Source organism: Leptidea sinapis, chromosome 17 (genome assembly GCF_905404315.1).
Source record: "Leptidea sinapis chromosome 17, ilLepSina1.1, whole genome shotgun sequence".
Classification (NCBI taxonomy): Eukaryota; Metazoa; Arthropoda; class Insecta; order Lepidoptera; family Pieridae; genus Leptidea; species Leptidea sinapis.
The window spans coordinates 10,585,210-10,605,639 of record NC_066281.1 but is presented as its reverse complement, the minus strand read 5'-3'; the positions used below and the strand labels follow the sequence as shown (position 1 = coordinate 10,605,639).

The window sequence follows — 20,430 nt, the reverse complement described above, 5'->3', positions numbered from 1 at the left end:
TAAACACTACGTTCACACAATGCTGCACAGTATGTGCATTCAGCCAACAGTGGGCGGGCAAGACGAGCAAGTCACGAAAACCATGTTTCAAACTATGGCTAAGTGTAACAATAAAAAATAACGTGTTAGGTTGGTACTAATTTCAAACTACTGTGTAGCAACACAGTAATTTGACATATTTTAATATGTAATGTCTGCTGTGGTAGCAGTCATTATTAGGCGTTTTCGTTTAAATATGTCCAGGTTACAAAATGGAGTAAAAAACTAAAAATCTTTTAACCAAATACTTTAAGGATGCAGATTGATTGCATTATACCATAAAATATATTTATTATAAGAGAAAATCCAAAGAATTAATTTTTAACGAAGAAATTATGAATTTATCGGTACAAGAGAGAGGTTCACAGTTCCACTTTATAACATTTTTACGAAATTTAATGAAACAACACAGTGATTCTTATTAAACGAAATTTGTTTGTAACGAATGTCACAACATAACATTTATCATTTAATTTATTTTTATAAGTCTAACATTTAAGCAAAGAAACTTTAAGGCACAAAGTATTTCCACTTTGCTACTATAAGGTAAGTATATCTACTTCGTTATTTTATTACTTACGACATTTTTTAAATTGGTACTATGTATCTACCATAATATTATATTCTATATTTTTTTCTTTTTGTTTTTGTGTTCGCCACTGCTTCTTTTTTTTTTCATGTTTTTTCGAATTTGTAGGTACGTATTAAACGGTCGTATTTTTTACCTTAATTTAAAAGTTTGAAATTTTTTTACAGCTTCAAGACTGTAGGACTGAGTTGGTATATTATTTAATTTCAACTCGATACCTCCCTGCGTTCCCGAGATAAAGGGTTTTGACAAACAGACGGACAGACAACAAAGGGATCCTTTAAGGGTTCCGATTTTTCGTTTTTAGACAATTTTATTAGTATTTCTTATTGTTTTTAAATTTTATGAGTAGGTACTTTCTTAAAACTATTAAAAAAATTCAGATGTAACACAAAAGAACTAAATTATAAGATCTCGACTTTATAATTCAATTTTGTAGTAACGTTTTACTGGTTAACAACATTTACCAAAATAAATTAGTTTAATTGTTTCTGTAATTATTTAAGCTATCAGTAATAACATTTTGATAAATGAATTACAAAGTTACCAGTAAAAATCACAGTAGCACAAAAATTTAATACAGTAAAGCTTTCCGAGTTTCAAAGTCAATATTTTGCTTTCATTCCTTGCTTAAAACCTACACAGGTCGAAATTTCAAAAACGCTCGAACAAATACTTGTTTATTTCTTCTCAAGGTACCTACAAAGTTGGCATCTTTGATAATGACAAACTTCCATACAAACGTCCACCCCCTATTTCAACCCCTCCAAATTCTTTACTCAAGATAAAAAGTAGCCTTTTTTCATGACAAACGAGCGTACGGGTCACCTGGTGTTAAGTGATCACCGCCGCCCACATTCTCTTGCAACACCAGAGGAAACACAAGAGCGTTGCCGGCCTTTAAGGAAGGTGTACGCGCTTTTTTTGAAGGTACCCATGTCGTATCATCCCGGAAACACCGCACAAGGAAGCTCATTCCACAGCTTTGTAGTACGTGGAAGAAAGCCACACATCCAGATGGTGGGGATGAACTTGTGGCGTGTCGTGCGAAGGTGGAATTCGGCGGCAAGAATCAGGTTAAACAGCTCTTCGGAACACTCCCCGTGATAAATGCGGTAGAAAACACACACTGAAGCGACGTCTCTACGCAACGCCAAGTGATCCAGCCGTTCACATAGCACAGGGTCCCCGACAATTCGAGCTGCTCTGCGTTGCACGCGGTCAAATGGATCGACTGGGGTGCGCCAGACCAGAGATGACAACAATACTCCATGTGTGGCCGGACGTGCGCTTTGTAGAGTGCTAGAATGTGGGCCGGCTTGAAGTATTGCCGTGCTCTATTGATGACGCCCAGCTTCTTCGAAGCCAATTTGGCTTTGCCCTCTAGATGGCCACGGAATTGGCAATCGCTCGAGATTTCGACACCCAGTATTCCGATACTAGGCGAGGCTTTAAGGGAAGTGTAATCGAAGATCGGTGATACGACAAATGGGGTTTTTTTTAGTGGTATAGCCTATGTATGTTTTGGTACCAGGCGAAAATAGTAGAAGAAGACAATTTCGTCATGCGCACGACGTATTACTACAGAGATACCAGGAGAACATAAATAAGGTAGCGGTGATAGTAATGTCTTTCATAGCGGGTTAAATCATGTCTAATCCTAGCAACATGTACCAGCAGTTCATATGCAGCTTAGAGGTTCATGTATACTGCACATCTTAAAATGATTATGCTGACCCGTTGTTGTTTGTTGGTTGGTATGGTGGTTTTCTTTGCGCTCTGTTTCATACTCCACTTGTGAGTACCCAGGTAAACTACTACAGTTTGCTTAGGCCGTACGTGTGTTAACTGTTAATACGTGTTTTGTGCGAGCATGCCTAGTACAAAGCTTGACAAGTTGTGTACGTATTATATGTTTGTAGAGATTTTAGATCATATTTATAATAAAATACTTTTTTTTGAAGTTTTCACTTCTACCACGTGTGAATTGCACACATGTTTTTTTTATTTGTTTCTCTTGCTGAAATTTCTGATTATTACTTTTTACTATTATTGATAATTGTTTTATTTACTTAAACATACAAGCCAATAACTATTATTAAAATATTTATTTACCCATATTCTGGAGAGTAGTACCAAAAATAAAATAACCATCTTTTGTAAATAAATAGTAATAATGGAATGTTAAAAAATAAACATTAATTTAACATTAGTAGTTATTCCATGGTTCACCAGCGGGCTTCTGAAATCAGCGTTGTTGGTATAATACCAACGTCTCATTTTGATTTGACCAACGTATTATACCAACGCAGCCTTAGATTAATAGAACTATTCTAAGAACGTAGCATGACGCTTAGTCAGCTCCTTTTGTCAACACGGCGTTTTCGTTAAAATATCCCCATGTATGTTTTGGCTTGTCCTATCAGTTTTAACCCTTGTTTTACAGAAACAAAAGACTTTTGCTGGAGAATATTGACATCTCGACTAATACAATCTCCATTTAAAATAGCTCAAATTTTTAAACCAATATTGAAATTTTAAATTAAACTTAAATAGATCAGAATCCCCATATTTTCATATGTACTGTACGGAAAAAAATATTTTTCACATGGGTAACGAGTATCAAAAATGCAATTTTTTTTAGCAAAGTATGGAAAAACTTAATGAAACAGTTTATAAAAATGTATTAACATTAGCAATTTATAGTTAGCCGCAGCAGTTTGTATGTGTATTATTTGCAAAGTATTCTAGAAAAAAAATTTGCTGCCCAATTGAATTTGAATAATTCCACGCGAATGAAGTCGCGGGTAAAAGCTAGTAGGATATAATATCACTTATTGAAAGTCAAAAACTACCACCTATTCCAAAAGGTATGCCTCAGTCCTCATAGTGCCCAAGATCGAAGAGTACGAAGATAGCGAAGACGTTCCTGAATCTTCTTCGACTAGACAGACATACTCAAGCAAATGGGCCAAAAGTAAAATGCTCTAAAATACCAAATAGTACCAAAGGAAATGTCGACTGCATAAACAACAAAAAAGATGCTCACTGACAGTATTTTATAATCTTCTCAATTTATTCGGCATCAATGCATTCGTCAACTCAAAGGGAATATCTTAGGTAATTTCTGAGTCTAGATAGATACTCTTGCTGTTAGACAACCGGTAAAAACAGGTCAGGAATATTAGTTTAGTTTGCGTGACGAGCCACGTCTTACACTAGCGATTTGTACGACACTTTAGTGTGTTAGTGTGCGTGAATAACTCAAATATATCTGTAATAGTCTAACTAGACGTATTAATGATATAAGTTGAATATTGACAGTGGTAACACACATTAAAGGCGTATTTTTTTTTGATAAAAATAACGACTTAACTGGTACAAGATCACCAGCATCAAACAGCGGGTTACCCCTACTTTTAAACACGTGTTACTATGTTTTCTAGATGCGGGAAAAAACTAATTTTTTAATCGAAAGTCACACCCAGATCCTTAATAACTTCCAAAGGCTCTAAAATATGTTCTTTTATATGCTATTTGTACGTAACATACCTCGATTTTCAAGTAAATTTTACTTGATAACATTTTTCCTTATTTAAGTTTACACCATTAATTTCACACCATTGCAATAAGTCTTTCTAAATCATCTTGAAGAAGCCTACAATCACTCAGGCAATCAAGTATTTACGAATTTAAAATCACCAGCTTATGAACACAGAAGATGTCAAAAACAATTGAATCATTGATAAAAATATGGGATCTAAATGTGAGCCCTGAGGCATGCACAATGTAATCTGCGATACTCGTACATTAACAGCAAAGAACGAGCGCGTTTTATGTTTTCAATTATTTAATATGATAGCTACATTTTTATTATGATTTTCAAAAACCATTTTCCTAATTATTTTTTATTTTATTACTTCATTTTTATTCATAACTTTGGGGTTAGATGTGACCCCATGTGACTACTAGTGTGATTTGTTAATGTGCCTAATGAAGGGTTAAAAGCGAAAGAGAAACCTTTCATTTTGATTTATTTTATACTTTTCATTCATACTACTTTGAGATAAAGAGTAAAAAAAAAGTAAATATAATATCTATGTGGTATTCTTCACTACAAATAGTAATTTTATTATACATGCATGCTTTTCGATGTAGCTAAAGCACTGGTATGAAGGCAGTGTCAGCAATACACTTGACTATGTATTGAGACACCTAGACACAGAGCCTAGAATTCATCCCTCCAAAATGTGTAAGAGCTTAGTGTTTATAACGAACCAATATTAGTTCAAATTCAAATATTTTTATTCAAAATAGGATGTGACATCACTTATTGAAAGTCAAAAGGACTACCAGCCATTCCAAAATGAATGCCCCAGGCCTGAGAAGAATGGGCGCAATCAGCGGGCTTTTTTTTTCAGCAAAAATATGTTTTACAATTAAAGTAACATTGTACAATTAAACTTATTATTTGATAGCCTGATTGCTTGGTCGCTCCATTCCCAATCTGTGGTATCATTAAGAAAGTCATTTATGTTATAGTAACCTTTACCACATAAACGTTTTATAACAATTCTTTTGAATAACATAATACTTTTTGTTTTGAACATTTTCTGGGATCCTGTTATAAAAGCATATACATCGCCCCCAAAAGACTTGCTAACTCGACTTAGCCGAGTAGTAGGCAAATAAGTCAATACAATACCTATGTGGTATTCTTCACTAGAAATAGTAATTTTATTATACATGCATGCTTTTTGATATAGTTAAAACACTGATATGAAGGCAGTGTCAGCAATACACTTGACTATGACATATTGAGACACCTAGACACAGAGCCTAGAATTCATCCCTTCAAAATCCAAAATGTGTAAGAGCTTAGTGTTTATAACGAACCGTTATTAGTCACTGATGACAATAATATAATTGTATTAATTTGAATAATATCCTGAATTTCTTTTGGTGATCAAATTAGCATTAGTCAAAGAAAATCATAGTGTCTTAATGTTTTATTTCATCATAGCTTTGTTACATAAAATATCTATATTATATTGGTTAAATAAATAAATATCTTTAATAGTAAACAAATTCACTGTAAAAGTTTACATATTTCACTTGGGGTTCTACGAACTATTATATGTGGATCTACATATCCATTATTGGGATCATTTACAGAATTATACAATTGCTCATAAATTGCTAAAATCACTTCAAATGCTCGCTTCTTTACTAGACATTTATGAGTTTGACTAATGAGTAGGTTTAATTGAGGCAAAATATATATGTCTGGTGATACAAGAAACATATCAAACTTGTTCAAAAATGTCTTTAATGTTGCTGAATCCATTCCAGGTATAGCAGAAAGTGGACCATTTATTTTTTCTTGTAAAATTGTATATATAGGTCCCATGTTAAGGTTGGCCACAAGGAAGCTTGCCTGTTCAGAAGTTAAAGTATCAATTTGTGCCTCAGATTGAGCCTTTAATCTCTCATTGTACTCTTCTAAGATTGGATATAATGTAAGAGTACACTGTATGTGGTAAATACAATTCAACGTGTACACTGACATGTCTGTGGAACTTAGATGACAAGCAGTCTCATTGACAGCATGCAATAAGGGATCTAGAATATGAGTTACAAATATCTTTTTGTCAGTTATTTTTAAACTACTCGGAACATTCAACAAATTTCTCATAAAACTTATCAGATCTGTGACAACAGTAGACGGGTTAAGGTCAGAAGGAGGAGCTTTTACACCATGACTTAGCTCTTTCTGTACTTTACTATCTAACGTCAAAAGAAAGACCTCTTCACTTTTTTTTAAAAGTTCATTAAATGTATCAATCAAGTGACCATTATTGATAAAAGATTGAATAGTTTCCTTATAGTATAGCATTAGGTTTGTAATAGACCAAAGAATCAGTGGATCTTTATCAGGTTTCAAAATTAGCTCAGCTCTTACTTTCAATAATGGACATAGAGCCTCCATTATATTTGTTAACGCTTCAATAGTTACTTCTTTATTTGTTGAACAATATTTAAATAAATTACTCAGATAGTCCTTTTCGACTGGTATGAGCTGGTACACCCAGGCCAAAATATCGCCTATGTAACGTTTTGGGTCGTCAGCATAAAATTCAATAGGCTTGGAGCCATTCTCACTGCCCTTTGTTAATGCATCAATGAATAACTGAACTACAATACTTTTTCTAGCATTACAATACTCATCAACAATATTTTTAAATAATACTGGTCTATTTTCAAACTTCACCAATGCTTTAGGAATATAGGCATTATTGGGAGCATCAACGACAACACATGCACCAATAGTCCAACGATACAATCTTTCAAAAGCTATTTCTTGTTGTAGTCCAATAGATTCCATTATATCAAAAGCTGGTGTTTGGTACCAACAGTTCACAAGGGTTTTACAGTTGTTATGCAAGTTCTCCACATGAGATAATGATTGAAAAAAATCTGGGGTAAATGTTGATATATTACAAAGGTTCTCCTTTTGCTCTGCAGATATCTGAAATTTGTTAACGAAAGAATTTACCCATAAGTGCTGCTTCTGAGTTTTCTTTCTTTCTTCATTGAGCCTATTTGTTTGAGCAATTATGTGATGGGTTTTCGTTTTTGATTCGTTTAATCTATTCGACATGTCAGTGACAGCAGTATCCAAAGATTTTAATGACAATAACATTGAATTTATGGTGTCCTTCACTTTTGCATATTCCTTTAAAATTGCATTATTAACCATCAAATCTTTTTTTTCAATCTCATTAATGAGTGTTCTTTTGGTATGAGCGGAATCCAAAGCGCATAAACCAGATATCGTGTAAAGAGCGTCACTGCTATCTGCTATTACGTGGTTATCAAATATGCTATTAATTTTTTGTCTAATTGGATTATTAAACAAGTTTTCCATGCTGAATTTATTTGCAAACACTATAAAAACAATTAATATTAATAATAAATTGAAATAATGTTAACGTATAACAGTATTGAACTCATTTGCACAGAACACTTTTACTCTAACGACTTAACGAGCAACTAACCAGCCATAGATATTATCATATTACACTATATAGTATATACCAGGGATAGATGTGCCACTGATATTTTTATTATGTAAAAATTAGTGAACCCAGGCCAAGAGATGGCGCTGCGTTATTTTTATTACGCCCGTAGCGTACCGGGTTCCGACTACCGTCGCTAGATAGCGCTCATTATGTTTATACTTTTTTCTATTGTTGTAGACCGTATTGATTGCGTATTGCGATATCGATTAACATTGTAGTTTATTCTTTATTTGAGATTGTGGAATCAAAGGTGTTTACTTCGATTACCACAGGATAGACAAGTCTTGTTTTAATAAGTAACTTAAGTGTGTTTTTGCTAACACTAACTCCATCTATCCATTTATCATGCATGTAAAATAATCGCAATCGTGATGAATTTGCAGCGTACCTAATAGAATAGATAGCAGCACTTTCAATGCAAATTTTTATTATCATGTGCAAATGTAGGGAAGTTGCACCCCCCCGTAACCAGCCTGGCGCAACTCTCTAATAAACTCGAATATGTATGGCATTGCACCAAGGGTGGGACAGACGCCTTAAAGTGACGTTTTCAGAAGATTGTATTGCCATCTGTTAGTTGGCCAAAAATGAAAGCTTTGTCAGCTGTGACTGTCTTTGAAACCTTTCAACTTTTCTTTATTTGTGTCACTGCCCACTGGTCATAAAATGGCAGCTACTTCTAGCGTTTGCGCATGTATGTAGCTCTCGTGTTCCATTTTGCTTAATTACACTACTAAATCCATCTTTTATGTTCTATGTTGTGACTAACTCTAACTAAATTGAATAACTAACTCTACGCGCAATTTCAACATAGTAAAAAATTGCAATACCTACATTAAAAAGTAGAGTTAGTTATTTAATTGCGTCAGAACATTAAAAATGAATTTTATAATTTGGAGCTTATATATAGTTATTTTCGGGGCCAATCTCCAGATGGCGCTAGTTTTCAAATAGACAGCTTATAATGCGTAGAGAGGGCTCTCTTTTCCCTATATATTATTATACTCTTTTCATTGCACTAAAAATAATGGCGGCAAACGCTGTCTCGCTCTAACATATATTTAACTCTTTTGTTTATTTTGGCTTGAATGACATGTCATTCATTCAAAATAAAAGTTACTGTTAACAATTTCTATTATGAATTTCGTAGTTTTCGTTTACTTTATTCGTGTGTTATTCAGGGGAATTTGGTTAATTATTTATGGAATAATTGCGTAACACATTATTAAGCTATACAATGTAATGAAAAAGTCTAAAATCTGGTCGGTCAGACGGGAGTGAGAGAATTTTCATGGCTAAATTCTTTTTGGATAAAGAAAGGGAAGCACTAAAGAACAATAGAAAGCTAATAAAGAATGCTTAAAGTAATTAAAAGTGATAGAGTATTGATTTATTATCTGGAGTACAAATTATAATATTTTAATCTATCTGTAGTGTTTTTTTTTCTTTCACACTTTTTATCGATTAATTATTATTTAAAAAGATTTAGATTATTTATAATTAAAAAGATATTAATTATGTAAATTGTTTTTTAGTTACGGTCTATGTAGTATAATGGAGCTGGACAAGACAAATAAACTGTATGAGAGAAAATAAGGATAAAAATTCTGAAGTTTTTTGAAAATATCTTTTACCCTGGACGCAGAGGAATATTTACTTGCGTGAAAAAGGTCATAAGAAGTAGAAATACTTCAAGAAGAAATGAGACTAGAGAGTGCTGACATTGAAAATGATATTGTAGAGACATGATATACAAACATATAAAATAGTATGTGTGAAGTGTAAAGTCGTTCAGTATACCTCTGTGTTATTTTTAATTTATTAAATTGTTAAACGCAAAGATCAGAATTAAAATTTAAAGAAATACATAAATTAACAACTGATTTAAATGTGTTTAACAAGTTTTTTAAGAAATAGTTAATATTTACGTAATATTTAAGAAAACCAAATTAGCGAGTGTGTGTGTTTGCAGTAAAAACATTGAACTTTTTTTTGATCCAGCAGTTATTTTGTGTTTTTATAAATTTAAAATAGTGAAAAATTTAATACCTATACCTGTGAAAGTTAATAAATATAAAGATAAGTACAAAAAAAATGTACATAAAATAGTATTCTTTAAAAATCAAAAGTACATACTGAGGGTAGGAGATAAAATAACATTGCCGTTGATCGACCTAGAAAAGTGTTGATTGTTTTGCTCAATTAGTGAACGCTATTTACAGTATCGAACGAGCTTCGTGGCATCGTGAGTAACTAGAGTGTTAAGCAGCAACGCTTTTTATCGAACCGAGTTCGCATCCCATCCGCACCTCACTTTTTTAAATTGTTAGTTAAATAAACTTTTTTTTTTAATATTATAGCAAATAAGTGTAAAATAATATACAGTTTTGTTTGAAAAATTGGTTTACCGATGTAACTCGCTGACCCTAAGTTAATATCTAACTTGTGTTATGAAGTTTTTGAAAAAGTGTAAATATAAACAAAACTATAACCTTTACTGTAAGCACTTCTTAAAAAGTATTGATAACAAAAATTGAAGAGCTCCAACGTTCAGTATCGTTTATAAGCAGCCAATATGGTGATATAAAAAAGGAAATTGATAAATACGCTGATATATTTGAAAAACAAAGACGTGAAAAGGAATCACGTCAAAGCACTGTTACAGATCTAACGAACAAAATTAACTTAATAAAACAGCTAGCCCGTTCTAATAATATCGAAATTCAATGCATAATTATATTTCACCATATATTTATTTGGGCCTAACTTTTTTCCACCTTTTTAGTATAGCTAACGTTTATAAGCAGAGGTGGATGAAGTGGATAATTTTTGCTTCGTTCTGTAATTGAATAAGTTTTAGCAACAATTATAAGATCATAGTTATCATGTAATAATACCTACAACAAATAAATTGTGATTTTTGGTACGCAGACCATTGAAATATTTAATTTAGGTACCTAATTTAAAAGATCTTTTGTCATATTTACTTGCACTTGTACAATGTTTAAGATAATTGGTAAAAGGTAATTCATATTTGTGATAACTTTATAGTCAGAGTTATCGGTTATTCTCATAAATATTTTACCACTGCTCACCTAAACATACTTGTAGTCCAATTCTTTAGCCTTGCGTCGAGCAGCCCCGTGTAGTAACTTTATTTGAAGTTGTTGGATGATTGACCTGAAAAAAACCACCTGTGCATCTAATCAACTGTGATGAGACATTTGCTCTACCAGTACAAGTCATATTTAATAAATCATTAAAAACGGTAGCATTTTTAAAAATTGGAAAATTGCGAATATTCAAAAGTGGCAATAAAAAAAAGTATTACGAAGTTACAGGTCAATTTCCACATTTTCTTTGCTTGGTAAGGTATTTAAGGCCTTAATTTATTTACGATTTAATGGCTACTTGAAAAATACGTTTAGTGTTTACCAGCATGGCTTTATAAATGGTAAATTTTTCAGAATTATTAATAAACGCGGTTGATAAGAGGAAAAAAGTAGATGTTATCTACACTGATTTAAGTAAAGCATTCTATCTAGTGCCGATCGATTCGATCTTATATGTCCCTCGTATATGTCATTGCTGGATCAATTTTAAGATTGTTAAATTCATACCTTACTGTCAGATGTTTTTTCGTAGTGGATATGGATTTTTATCTGTAAAATACGAATTAACATCAGGAGTACTCCAAGGATAGCATTTAGGTCCCCTCCTATTTAACATATTTATCAAAGACCTTCCTAACTGCCTGAAATATTGCACACCATTTATGTTTGCTGATGACCTAACAATTCTTAAGATCATAAATGGTCTCTTTGATGTTAGCGCATTGCAGTCAGACCGGAATAGTTTATTTGAATGGTGCGAGATTAATGGTTTAATACTGAAAAAAAAAATAATGATTTCATATAACGTTTACAAAATGCAAGTAAATAAATAATAATAATAAATCAAAATGTAGATACTATTAAGAATTTGAGTGTTTTATTTGATAGCAAACTTATATTTATACCACACATAGACTGTTACACATTGTTAGCAGAGCCTCTAAAATGCTCGGATTTGTAATTCGCAATGGTAATTTTATTAGAAAGTGTCGTACGATGGTGATCCTATATAAATGTCTGGTTGTCAGTATTTTGGATTAGGCAGTATCGTCTGGAGACCACACTTCACTTGCCACTGTCTTAGAATTGAAAGAAGCCAGAAGCGTTATCTTTATTATTTGGCTTTTTCAATTTGGAAATCTAGATCACTCATACACTGAAAGACTTACATATTTTAATATACAAACTCTGGAACAACGAAATAACGAAAGTAAATCCAATATGTCCCATATTGGATTTACTCTTCTTATACAGAAGTATTAACAGCGTTTATGACAACTCCTATCTCTTGTCTTTGTTTAATTTTAGAGTGCTTAGGTGTCCACGTTAACCTGTGAACTTATTTGAAAACCTTCTTGCAGAACTATTTTGGGGATCAATTCACCTGTGTCGCGATATGCAAAATTGTTAACGATTATAAATGCTTAGTCCTCTTCAGAGATTCGTTGCCAAGGTTGCACAAAAATGTAAAAAAATATATTGTATAATTAATTATGTGTATTCTTGATTTGTTTTAAAACTTATTTTATATGACTATTTCACACATATTTTAGCAGGAGGTATTCATCTTGATGAGAACGAAAAGATAAGAACTTCTGATGATAATTAATATTACGTCAAAGGCTATGGATCAATTTGGCCCATGAGTGTACAATTTACGTCTGTAAATGATACAAATATCATTAGAGTGCTCAATAACACTTATATCTGAAAGTGGAAACACTGTTTTGCTATAATATATACATTTCCTGGCTATGGAATGGGGTGATTAAATTTTCAAAGTTTGATCGCATGGTATTTAAGCAAATGTTTTTTAAGCTATTGAATAGCGACTATCGCGGGCCTTGAGCGTGGAGACCGAAACCAGAAATTCCGTAACGAAAATAACCTAACACTTACTTACTAGATGTATATAGATATTTCGCCACGGTCATTTCAGTTGCCGTGGAACAGTGGTTATCACGTATGCTTTTTGTGCAGAAGGTCCCAGGTTCGAGCCTGGGGTACGTCTTGATTTTTATTTAATTTCTTTATTTTTTTTAATCACGTTTTTTTATTTTTTATTATTATGACAAGCATTTTTATTTAGTTTCACCTGTCCCGTTGCCTGTCTGTAATCAAATATTGCAAGTTAAATTTTACTCACTTCCCGTATGCTATTTTTTAAATTAATTTTATTTAAAAAAATACTGCATAAATAAAATAAATACTTAATTATAATTGCATAAGTTGATAAAAAATGCTATGCAATAGCTTTACCGCGGCAGCCCCGAGTGCCACACGTCTTTTTTATTTTTATATTCTTTTTATTATTTTATGTTTATTAACAAGTCATTACGTAAGACTAAATTTCCTAAAGTGTATTACAACATAGGATTTAATAAAGTGATGTTCCTTCTCCGAAAAACAAAAAACAAGGGTATCGAAAATCATTGTAAATTGTGGTAAATATTGTGAGACTTATGTCATCCCTGATCTTTGAATGGCATAAAATAACCTAAAACAGCCTACGATCAGAGCTCGTGCCAATCCATACCCAAGTTCTCGTCAGAGTTCTGTGCTTAAGTCACAATGTAACTTTGGCCCGGCCGTTTAATCGATTTATCACAACTATTTCCGTAAATTCGGTTATCAAATTATTTTATTTTCTTAAAGAAGGACCGCAAATGCCATGAGAATATGCGTATATTTATGTCTACAGAATTATATAGATGCGCCTCATCACCTATTACGATTGACGTTAGTAACTTAATACAATAAAAACAGCCAAGGTTTAATACTTTATAGTATAGAATCCCTATATAGAACGACCTACACCGAGCTGGTTACTGGTTGAAACATATTTTTTATGAAATTTAATATGTCAGTAAATATATTGCAGCCCAGCAAATTTCAGTCCAGGATACGATTAATTATTAATTAAAAAAAATTACGTACGAGTCTATCGCTATCCTTTTTATTTTCAAGAACAAATAGCATGCGCACTCTCTTTCTTTAAATGGTCGGACTATGAACAGCTGCTATATTGTATCCCCTTCTAACGCATGAGATGGTTGGTAGGGAACTCTCAGTCGCACATATTCACTCGGAGCAGTATTTAATCCCTTAAAGTAATTCGGCAACCGATATTCAGGACTGATTTTTGGCATGCAACCCTATATCACCGTGTTTGTAATGAAATGAACTTTATTTTTATTTAAGTTGCATTCAATAACCAGATCGGTGCAAGTTAATGGTATCGTTTAACCTGTTCATACCTGACTACCCATGACTTGTGACAGGAAAAAAATATACAACCTAACTTTTGCTTAATCAATGAACTGCATACTTTCGATTGGTATGGAATTTGTAATATATTTATTGACATATTAAATTTCATAAAAGATATGTTTCATCCAGTAACCAGCTGGGTTAAGGTCGTTCTATACCGGGATCTTAGTCTATTAGTGTGCATGACAAGCCACGTCTTACACTCACGATTTGTATGACACTGGGTTAAAGTGCGTGAATCGCCCATAAAGGTTAGTTAAAACTAAACCTAACTTCTAAACCCAATTTTTTTCGACGTTTTCATACCTATCTAGAAATATAAAATGAATTAAGATTAATACACAAAATATATTAATTAAATAGAGTAGGTAAGCGTTTTTAAATAAAATTAAACATTACAAAACGGTTACAAATATAAAATTCTTTTGAAAATCGGAACATTGTAATTCGGAATAAAATATTTCGGAGTATTTGGTTGTTCCCAAAGTTAATACTAATATAAAGTATGAAATTCATTTATTCAGTGAATACAGCGTACTACCAGCAGCAGATTTTTTGAAATTACCGCCGTTACGCAGGTTACGTGTACAGTTGTTCGTCGGAATAGATACCGAGTAATAGTGTTCTGAGTACATCTGGGACTCTAGTTAGATTATGTTTATTATTATATGGATATTAATATTACATAGTTAATTCTTTATCTTTGATAATATACTGTTCTCATATTCTGTGCATGAGCAGAGTCTCGTTAGAGTAAAAGTGTTCTGTCAGCAGAGTTCACTGTTCTGTGGGCTTGCCGTACGCGCCAATTACGAAGTGCAAGTGATTCCCAATCAATTGACCATTTCTGTATCTGACCTATTTTATATGTGTTTAATAACCTGACCTATAACTGCCTAGTAAACATTGGATCATTACATTCTATGTTGAATGTATATAACGTATTTATTTATCTTAAGCGATAACCTCTAATGATCCTTAATAAAATTTCATGTAATATTTTAATAAGCCGATCGTCTCTGTCAATTCCATTAATCAAAAAAATGGCAAAAAGTACATTTGAATACGTCAAGACTTTTGAATTAGACGATTCACTTCTACCAAACACGTGGATAGTTGTCAGAATTGATGGAAAATGTTTCCACAAATTTGCAGATGATCACAATTTTACTAAACCAAATGACGAAAGAGCTCTAAAACTTATGAACTATGCTGCATTTCATGTTGTTAAAGAGTTTAATGAACTTCTTGTAGCATATGGTCAAAGTGATGAATACTCATTTATATTTAAAAAGAATTGTCAATTATATAATAGACGCCAATCCAAATTGTTGACAACTATTAACAGTAAATTTACTGCATCTTATGTTTATTACTGGGATAAGTTTTTTAAAGGAGAAAGATTGAAATACCCTCCAACTTTTGATGGGCGGATTGTCTTATACCCCACAGAAGAAAATATTATAGATTACTTGAAATGGAGACAAGCTGATGTCCATATAAATAATCTGTACAATACAACATTCTGGACTTTGATATTGAAGGGAAATTTAAGTCCAACACAAGCAGAAAAGAGATTATGTGGAACCGTGTCAGCTGATAAAAATGAAATTCTCTTTAAAGAATTCAATATGAATTATAACAAGGAGCCGGAAATATTCAAGAGAGGAACAGTTTTACTAAGAAAAAGTGTATCTAAAGAGAATTCTGGAAAACCGTCAGCAGTTATTGTAGATATTCATGATGATATGCTTAAAGAAAATTTTTGGCATAAACATAGTTATTTATTTAAAAATTCTAAAGAAATTGTGCTTCATGAGGGATCTATGACAGATATTATTAATGAGCAATTATCTTAATATTAATTAATTATTAACTTGAGATTTACTGAATAGCTTGAAGCAGTGATTGATTTTTTTATATTCATTGATGTGTTAATACCATGGTGAATTTTGCACATCATCAGTTTGTACATCTGTGATATTGATTTAATATAAACACTATAAAAGTCCCAGTCTTTATCTTAATTATATTTTAAAATTCTATTATTTAATAGCTCTATAATAAATCTTATGTGATCTGCAGATTTTCCAAATGATTAGGCAGCCTGGGACTAGACCATGTTTGTCTTTAAGAATTACTTAATTAATGTGATATGATAATATTTTTGGAGAAAAATGAATACTGGGTGTTTCTTGTGTTGTGTCTTCTCTCTGAGAATTCCAAAGATGTAGTATTCATTAAATTAACATTCTTAAGGAACCAAATTACAAATTTCTTTTTAAAAGTTATTACATTAAATTCCAGCATCTTGATTGCAGTTAGTTGTTCTAGTTAATATGTAGCTGCAAAAATTTTGTTATACTGCCTATATATTTATAGTAAGAATGTAAAATTAAAGTATTACTTTTATTTATTAAAAAATAATACTGTTGGAAAAAAGTAAACTTTGGAAGACCCTTCTCTCCTATCAAAGTTGATCACACATTTATTCAAGCCAAACAAAGCAAATTTTAGAATTTCAATGTTGAAAAGTGTGTGAGGTTTCATGTTTTGTTGTGTTTTTAAAGTGATAACCCTCACTTCTAGGATTAATACACAAATAAAATTTGAAAAACAAAATTTAACAACAATGTGTGACTCGAAACCACGACCTCTGGCGTTCCGTGCAAGTGCTCTAACCAACTGAGCTAACTGTTCGAGTAAGTAAGTAAGATCTTTATTGTTTGAGTGACGTCATAAAATCTGGTATGCTTTGTTCAACTCTCAGGTTTCATGATATATATTTCATATATAGATTTCTAAAATTTGATTTATTCGGCTTAGATAGTGTGTGTTCGTCTTTTATGTCAATCCAACAAAGAGATTGTTAAAATAAAATATTTGTTGACTAATATCAACTTGGGCGCTCCCTGCAAGTAAAAATATAAATAGATCATATAAGAATGTAAATACAGTGTTGTTTTTTCATAAATATTTTATTGATTGAAATACTTTAATATACATAGCATTAACAACTAAGTGGTCTAAACCGTTTCAAATATAGGTGGTATAATAATGCAAATAACAATTTTTATCCTACTTGATTCAATGTTTAAACAACACGTAAGTTGCATTTCCAGGATAATGTTCTCTGCTCTGTTGATAATACAATAAATATGTTCTAATCTATATTAATACTTTAACGAAATATTTTTCACATTCCTTGGAATGATCTTAAAACAATATGTTATTTATCAAGCAACAAAAACCATTTATTTATAATGGTAATATAATATGATAATAGCTCTTCATAAATCAAAATAATTTATCATAATTATCTACAATGCTTTGATAAAAATATCTCATGCACAAAGTTTCAACAAATTAATAATTCATTTAATGTTTCTTATACCTATTACAATATACACAGAATGCAACATTAAAATATATTATCGGTATAATTTCAATTGTTTTGTTTAGAAGATTGGAATGTAGTTATCAATTTTGGCGCGGTGTTTCTGTGCAACACATTCGCTGATCCATACAATGTTTCTGCATTCTTGTTCCTTCAATTTTAAATAAGAATAAAACACACCAAAGTGAAATTGTTGCAAAAAAGCCATCACATTCAGGCTGACCTAAAACAGAAAAGGTAGCGTAAAAATTACAATACTTCTTTGAAATATTATATGTAATTAAGTAATTTACTTACTTCATGCTCAAAGAATTTGTCTTCAAGTGTTTTATCACCAACATTGCTACCAGCACCCTCAAACAATGCCTGGTACTCGGCATAGTATTCTGCAACTGCTTTCACTTGCTCATAATCATCAGCTCTAGCAAGAGCAGCTAAACCATCTGGGTTCAACTTTCCACAACGAGGATAAAGCTTAGCACGGTCATCCTTTGTCAATTCTGTTCCAAATGAATTGATGGTAATAATAATGGCACGGCGATCAGCTTCAAACTAAAATCAAACAATAGTCAGTGGATACAAGGGACATTGCTCTCTGAACAGACACTTGGTTGAATACAATAGGTTCCAAAAGCGAGAACCCTGGATACAAACCAGGTAAATCAACCTCAATACACTCCAAGATGCCTGTGGAGACCCCAAGAGGCTGCTGGTAGGAGTTGGGTTGGCTGGAGGAATACAGCCAATATTTCATGCACAAATCTTTTAAGCACAAATGTATGTGTCTAGCATGATGATGCAAAGCTATAAACTTTCTGGGGCTTTTTATAGAAAAGGAGGACAAACTAGTTTATGGGGTCACTTGGTGTTAAGTGATCACTGCCTCTCAACTTATCTTGCAACACCAGAGGAATTACAGGAGTGTTGTAGGCCTTTAAGGACCTTCCGTAAAGTTACACACATTTTTTGAAGGTACACTCCTTAAGGAAGCAAATATATATGAGTATTATATAGTATAAATCATACTAATGTCTAGACTTAAACATGGCACACATGGAAGTATTGGATTAGTGCTGTGGAATTATAAGTTGTAAATCTAATTTATAGTCTTGTTATGTTTAGTCCACATTTTTGGTTAAATCATGATCCAGTTAATCTGCAAATTATTTTTATAGCAAAAGAACTAACTGGCACAGGATTATATTTTAATAATAGTTATACAATAGTTACACTGGAAAGATGATTAATTATTCATTAGTAATTCAAGTGTTTATATGAGACTGATGTCCTTGAATTTCCAAATAAACACCTTGGGCCAAGGGAATTGAAATAAATAAAACTTCTCAATCAAAGGATATGGTTGTTGGCTTTTTGTAAGTAATGTTTATTGCAGATTGTATTGCAAAATTTTGTAAAGAGAACTTAAAGTTGATGTCTAATCAAAAAAGGTAGCTCACACCACTACTTCTCATATAAACAAGTGCTTTAAGTATGATATGATAGGTGAGCTCATTTGAGATATTGTCAAAGTATAAATGTGGCTTTCTCACAAGAATTTCAAAAAAGTTTCTTTCACTACCAACAACTTCAAAACCATGCAGATGAAATGCAATTTATTGCAAGACAGAGTGACAATTATCAATCTAGATATAATATCAATGAATCAAGAGTATTATTTGAAAGAAAATGTTTATGATTAACATAAAAAGAAATTGTTAGTCCATATAACTTACCGCTAAAATCTCACACATGACATCTGCAGTGGTGCCACCAATTTGCTTGCAGAATTCATAAAACGCTTCCAAATATGCCTTATACAAGGTATTACGAATGATTTCAATATTCATCTCATCCAAGTCCTGCTCACTGATACAGTCAACAAAGAATGGAGCGAGAGGAGTATCCACCAATACTGCATTGTAGAGCTCAGCAGGTGTAGCAGCAACATGAATGGCTTCCATTTGCTCAAATGAGCCAAGAGGATGACACTTGGGTATAAGCTCAGAGATTGGCCTCTGGTGCAGTGTACCAGTTATCAACAAGATTATATTATCAATCATGTAACTGTATGTAATAAAGTCGAGGAATGTTGACATTGGCTCCACTGAATGATTACGAATATGTTGAAATTCAATAACAAGCTTTTCTCGGAGCTTGTCATCAATGGTGGATACGGCGAGGGGACTGGGTTCATTGGCAAGGAATGAACCATAGTCAGTACCTTGCAAATGAAGTTTAAGATCTGAAAATAACAAATTTAATTATATATTTAAAGGAACCTCGATGAATAAAATAAACAGTAACCAACTTACCCTCCAGGGTTTCGCACTGAACCAAATTCAGGTAATCGGATTGCTTAAGGATTCCGCACTTAAATCCCCTGCACAATCCTTCCAAATAGCCTGCATCAATATTAAAAATGCAACCCTTCATTGTTTGACTGTATAAGACACGGCTAAACAAAAACTAAAAGAACAATTTTTTGGAATCCCTGAACGAGATGAATTCCAATCAATTGATCATATGATAGTACCACAGACAATAGAGCGGTTCATAGGGAAGGGAATACTCAAGAACCAAAAACAAAGCAATCCACAGCCACACGACTACATTTAATTTAAATATTATTATTTATTTAATAAATATATATTGAATTATAGTTATGCGATCACTGATTAAAGCAAAGAATAATAGTATAAGTAAAGTAAAATCCGCAAAATAAATTAAAGAATTTTCTTCTGCTTCTTTTTAAAGTAAAACTTTTATTACATCGTCTCAACCTTTTTTGCCTGTGTGTTGCATGTCGCGTGACGGTTGGGCGGCGCCTATAGTTTGCAGCAGCTGATCGTGTAGCGTATAGTCTATTACTCATATGTGCCAGTGGTTCACGCTATTTTGTTTGTTTTTATTATTTCCCATTATCATTCCAATTTTCCAAGT

At 32.4% G+C, this 20,430-nt stretch overlaps 3 protein-coding genes across 3 annotated transcripts; 1 reads left to right on the top strand and 2 right to left on the bottom strand.

The window, feature by feature from the left end:
- Window positions 1–5,622: 5,622 nt before the first annotated feature.
- LOC126968916 (conserved oligomeric Golgi complex subunit 6) lies at window positions 5,623–7,695 on the bottom strand. The gene has a single exon (XM_050814111.1). It carries the CDS (start codon window positions 7,554–7,556, stop codon window positions 5,718–5,720), a length of 1,839 nt encoding a protein of 612 aa, XP_050670068.1. The 5' UTR covers window positions 7,557–7,695; the 3' UTR covers window positions 5,623–5,717.
- Window positions 7,696–14,687: 6,992 nt separating this feature from the next.
- LOC126968979 (probable tRNA(His) guanylyltransferase) lies at window positions 14,688–16,103 on the top strand. The gene has a single exon (XM_050814239.1). It carries the CDS (start codon window positions 15,065–15,067, stop codon window positions 15,950–15,952), a length of 888 nt encoding a protein of 295 aa, XP_050670196.1. The 5' UTR covers window positions 14,688–15,064; the 3' UTR covers window positions 15,953–16,103.
- A 949-nt stretch (window positions 16,104–17,052) lies between these two features.
- On the bottom strand, window positions 17,053–20,025 carry LOC126968968 (V-type proton ATPase subunit d). Its single transcript, XM_050814226.1, has 4 exons — window positions 19,803–20,025; window positions 19,224–19,732; window positions 17,788–18,042; window positions 17,053–17,713 (listed from the first exon to the last, which is right to left on the bottom strand). The coding sequence occupies exons 1-4, from the start codon at window positions 19,921–19,923 to the stop codon at window positions 17,552–17,554; spliced, it is 1,047 nt and encodes a 348-aa protein (XP_050670183.1). The 5' UTR covers window positions 19,924–20,025; the 3' UTR covers window positions 17,053–17,551.
- Between the last annotated feature and the right edge of the window lie 405 nt (window positions 20,026–20,430).

Coding starts and splice junctions, on each gene's coding strand:
- LOC126968916 (XM_050814111.1), bottom strand. CDS start 7,556: ATGGAAAACTTGTTTAATAATCCAATTAGACAAAAAATTAATAGCATA.
- LOC126968968 (XM_050814226.1), bottom strand. CDS start 19,923: ATGAAGGGTTGCATTTTTAATATTGATGCAGGCTATTTGGAAGGATTG. Junction 19,733..19,802: donor TCAGTGCGAAACCCTGGAGG/GTAAGTTGGTTA, acceptor TGTTATTTTCAG/ATCTTAAACTTCATTTGCAA. Junction 18,043..19,223: donor TCATGTGTGAGATTTTAGCG/GTAAGTTATATG, acceptor GTTTGATTTTAG/TTTGAAGCTGATCGCCGTGC.
- LOC126968979 (XM_050814239.1), top strand. CDS start 15,065: ATGATCCTTAATAAAATTTCATGTAATATTTTAATAAGCCGATCGTCT.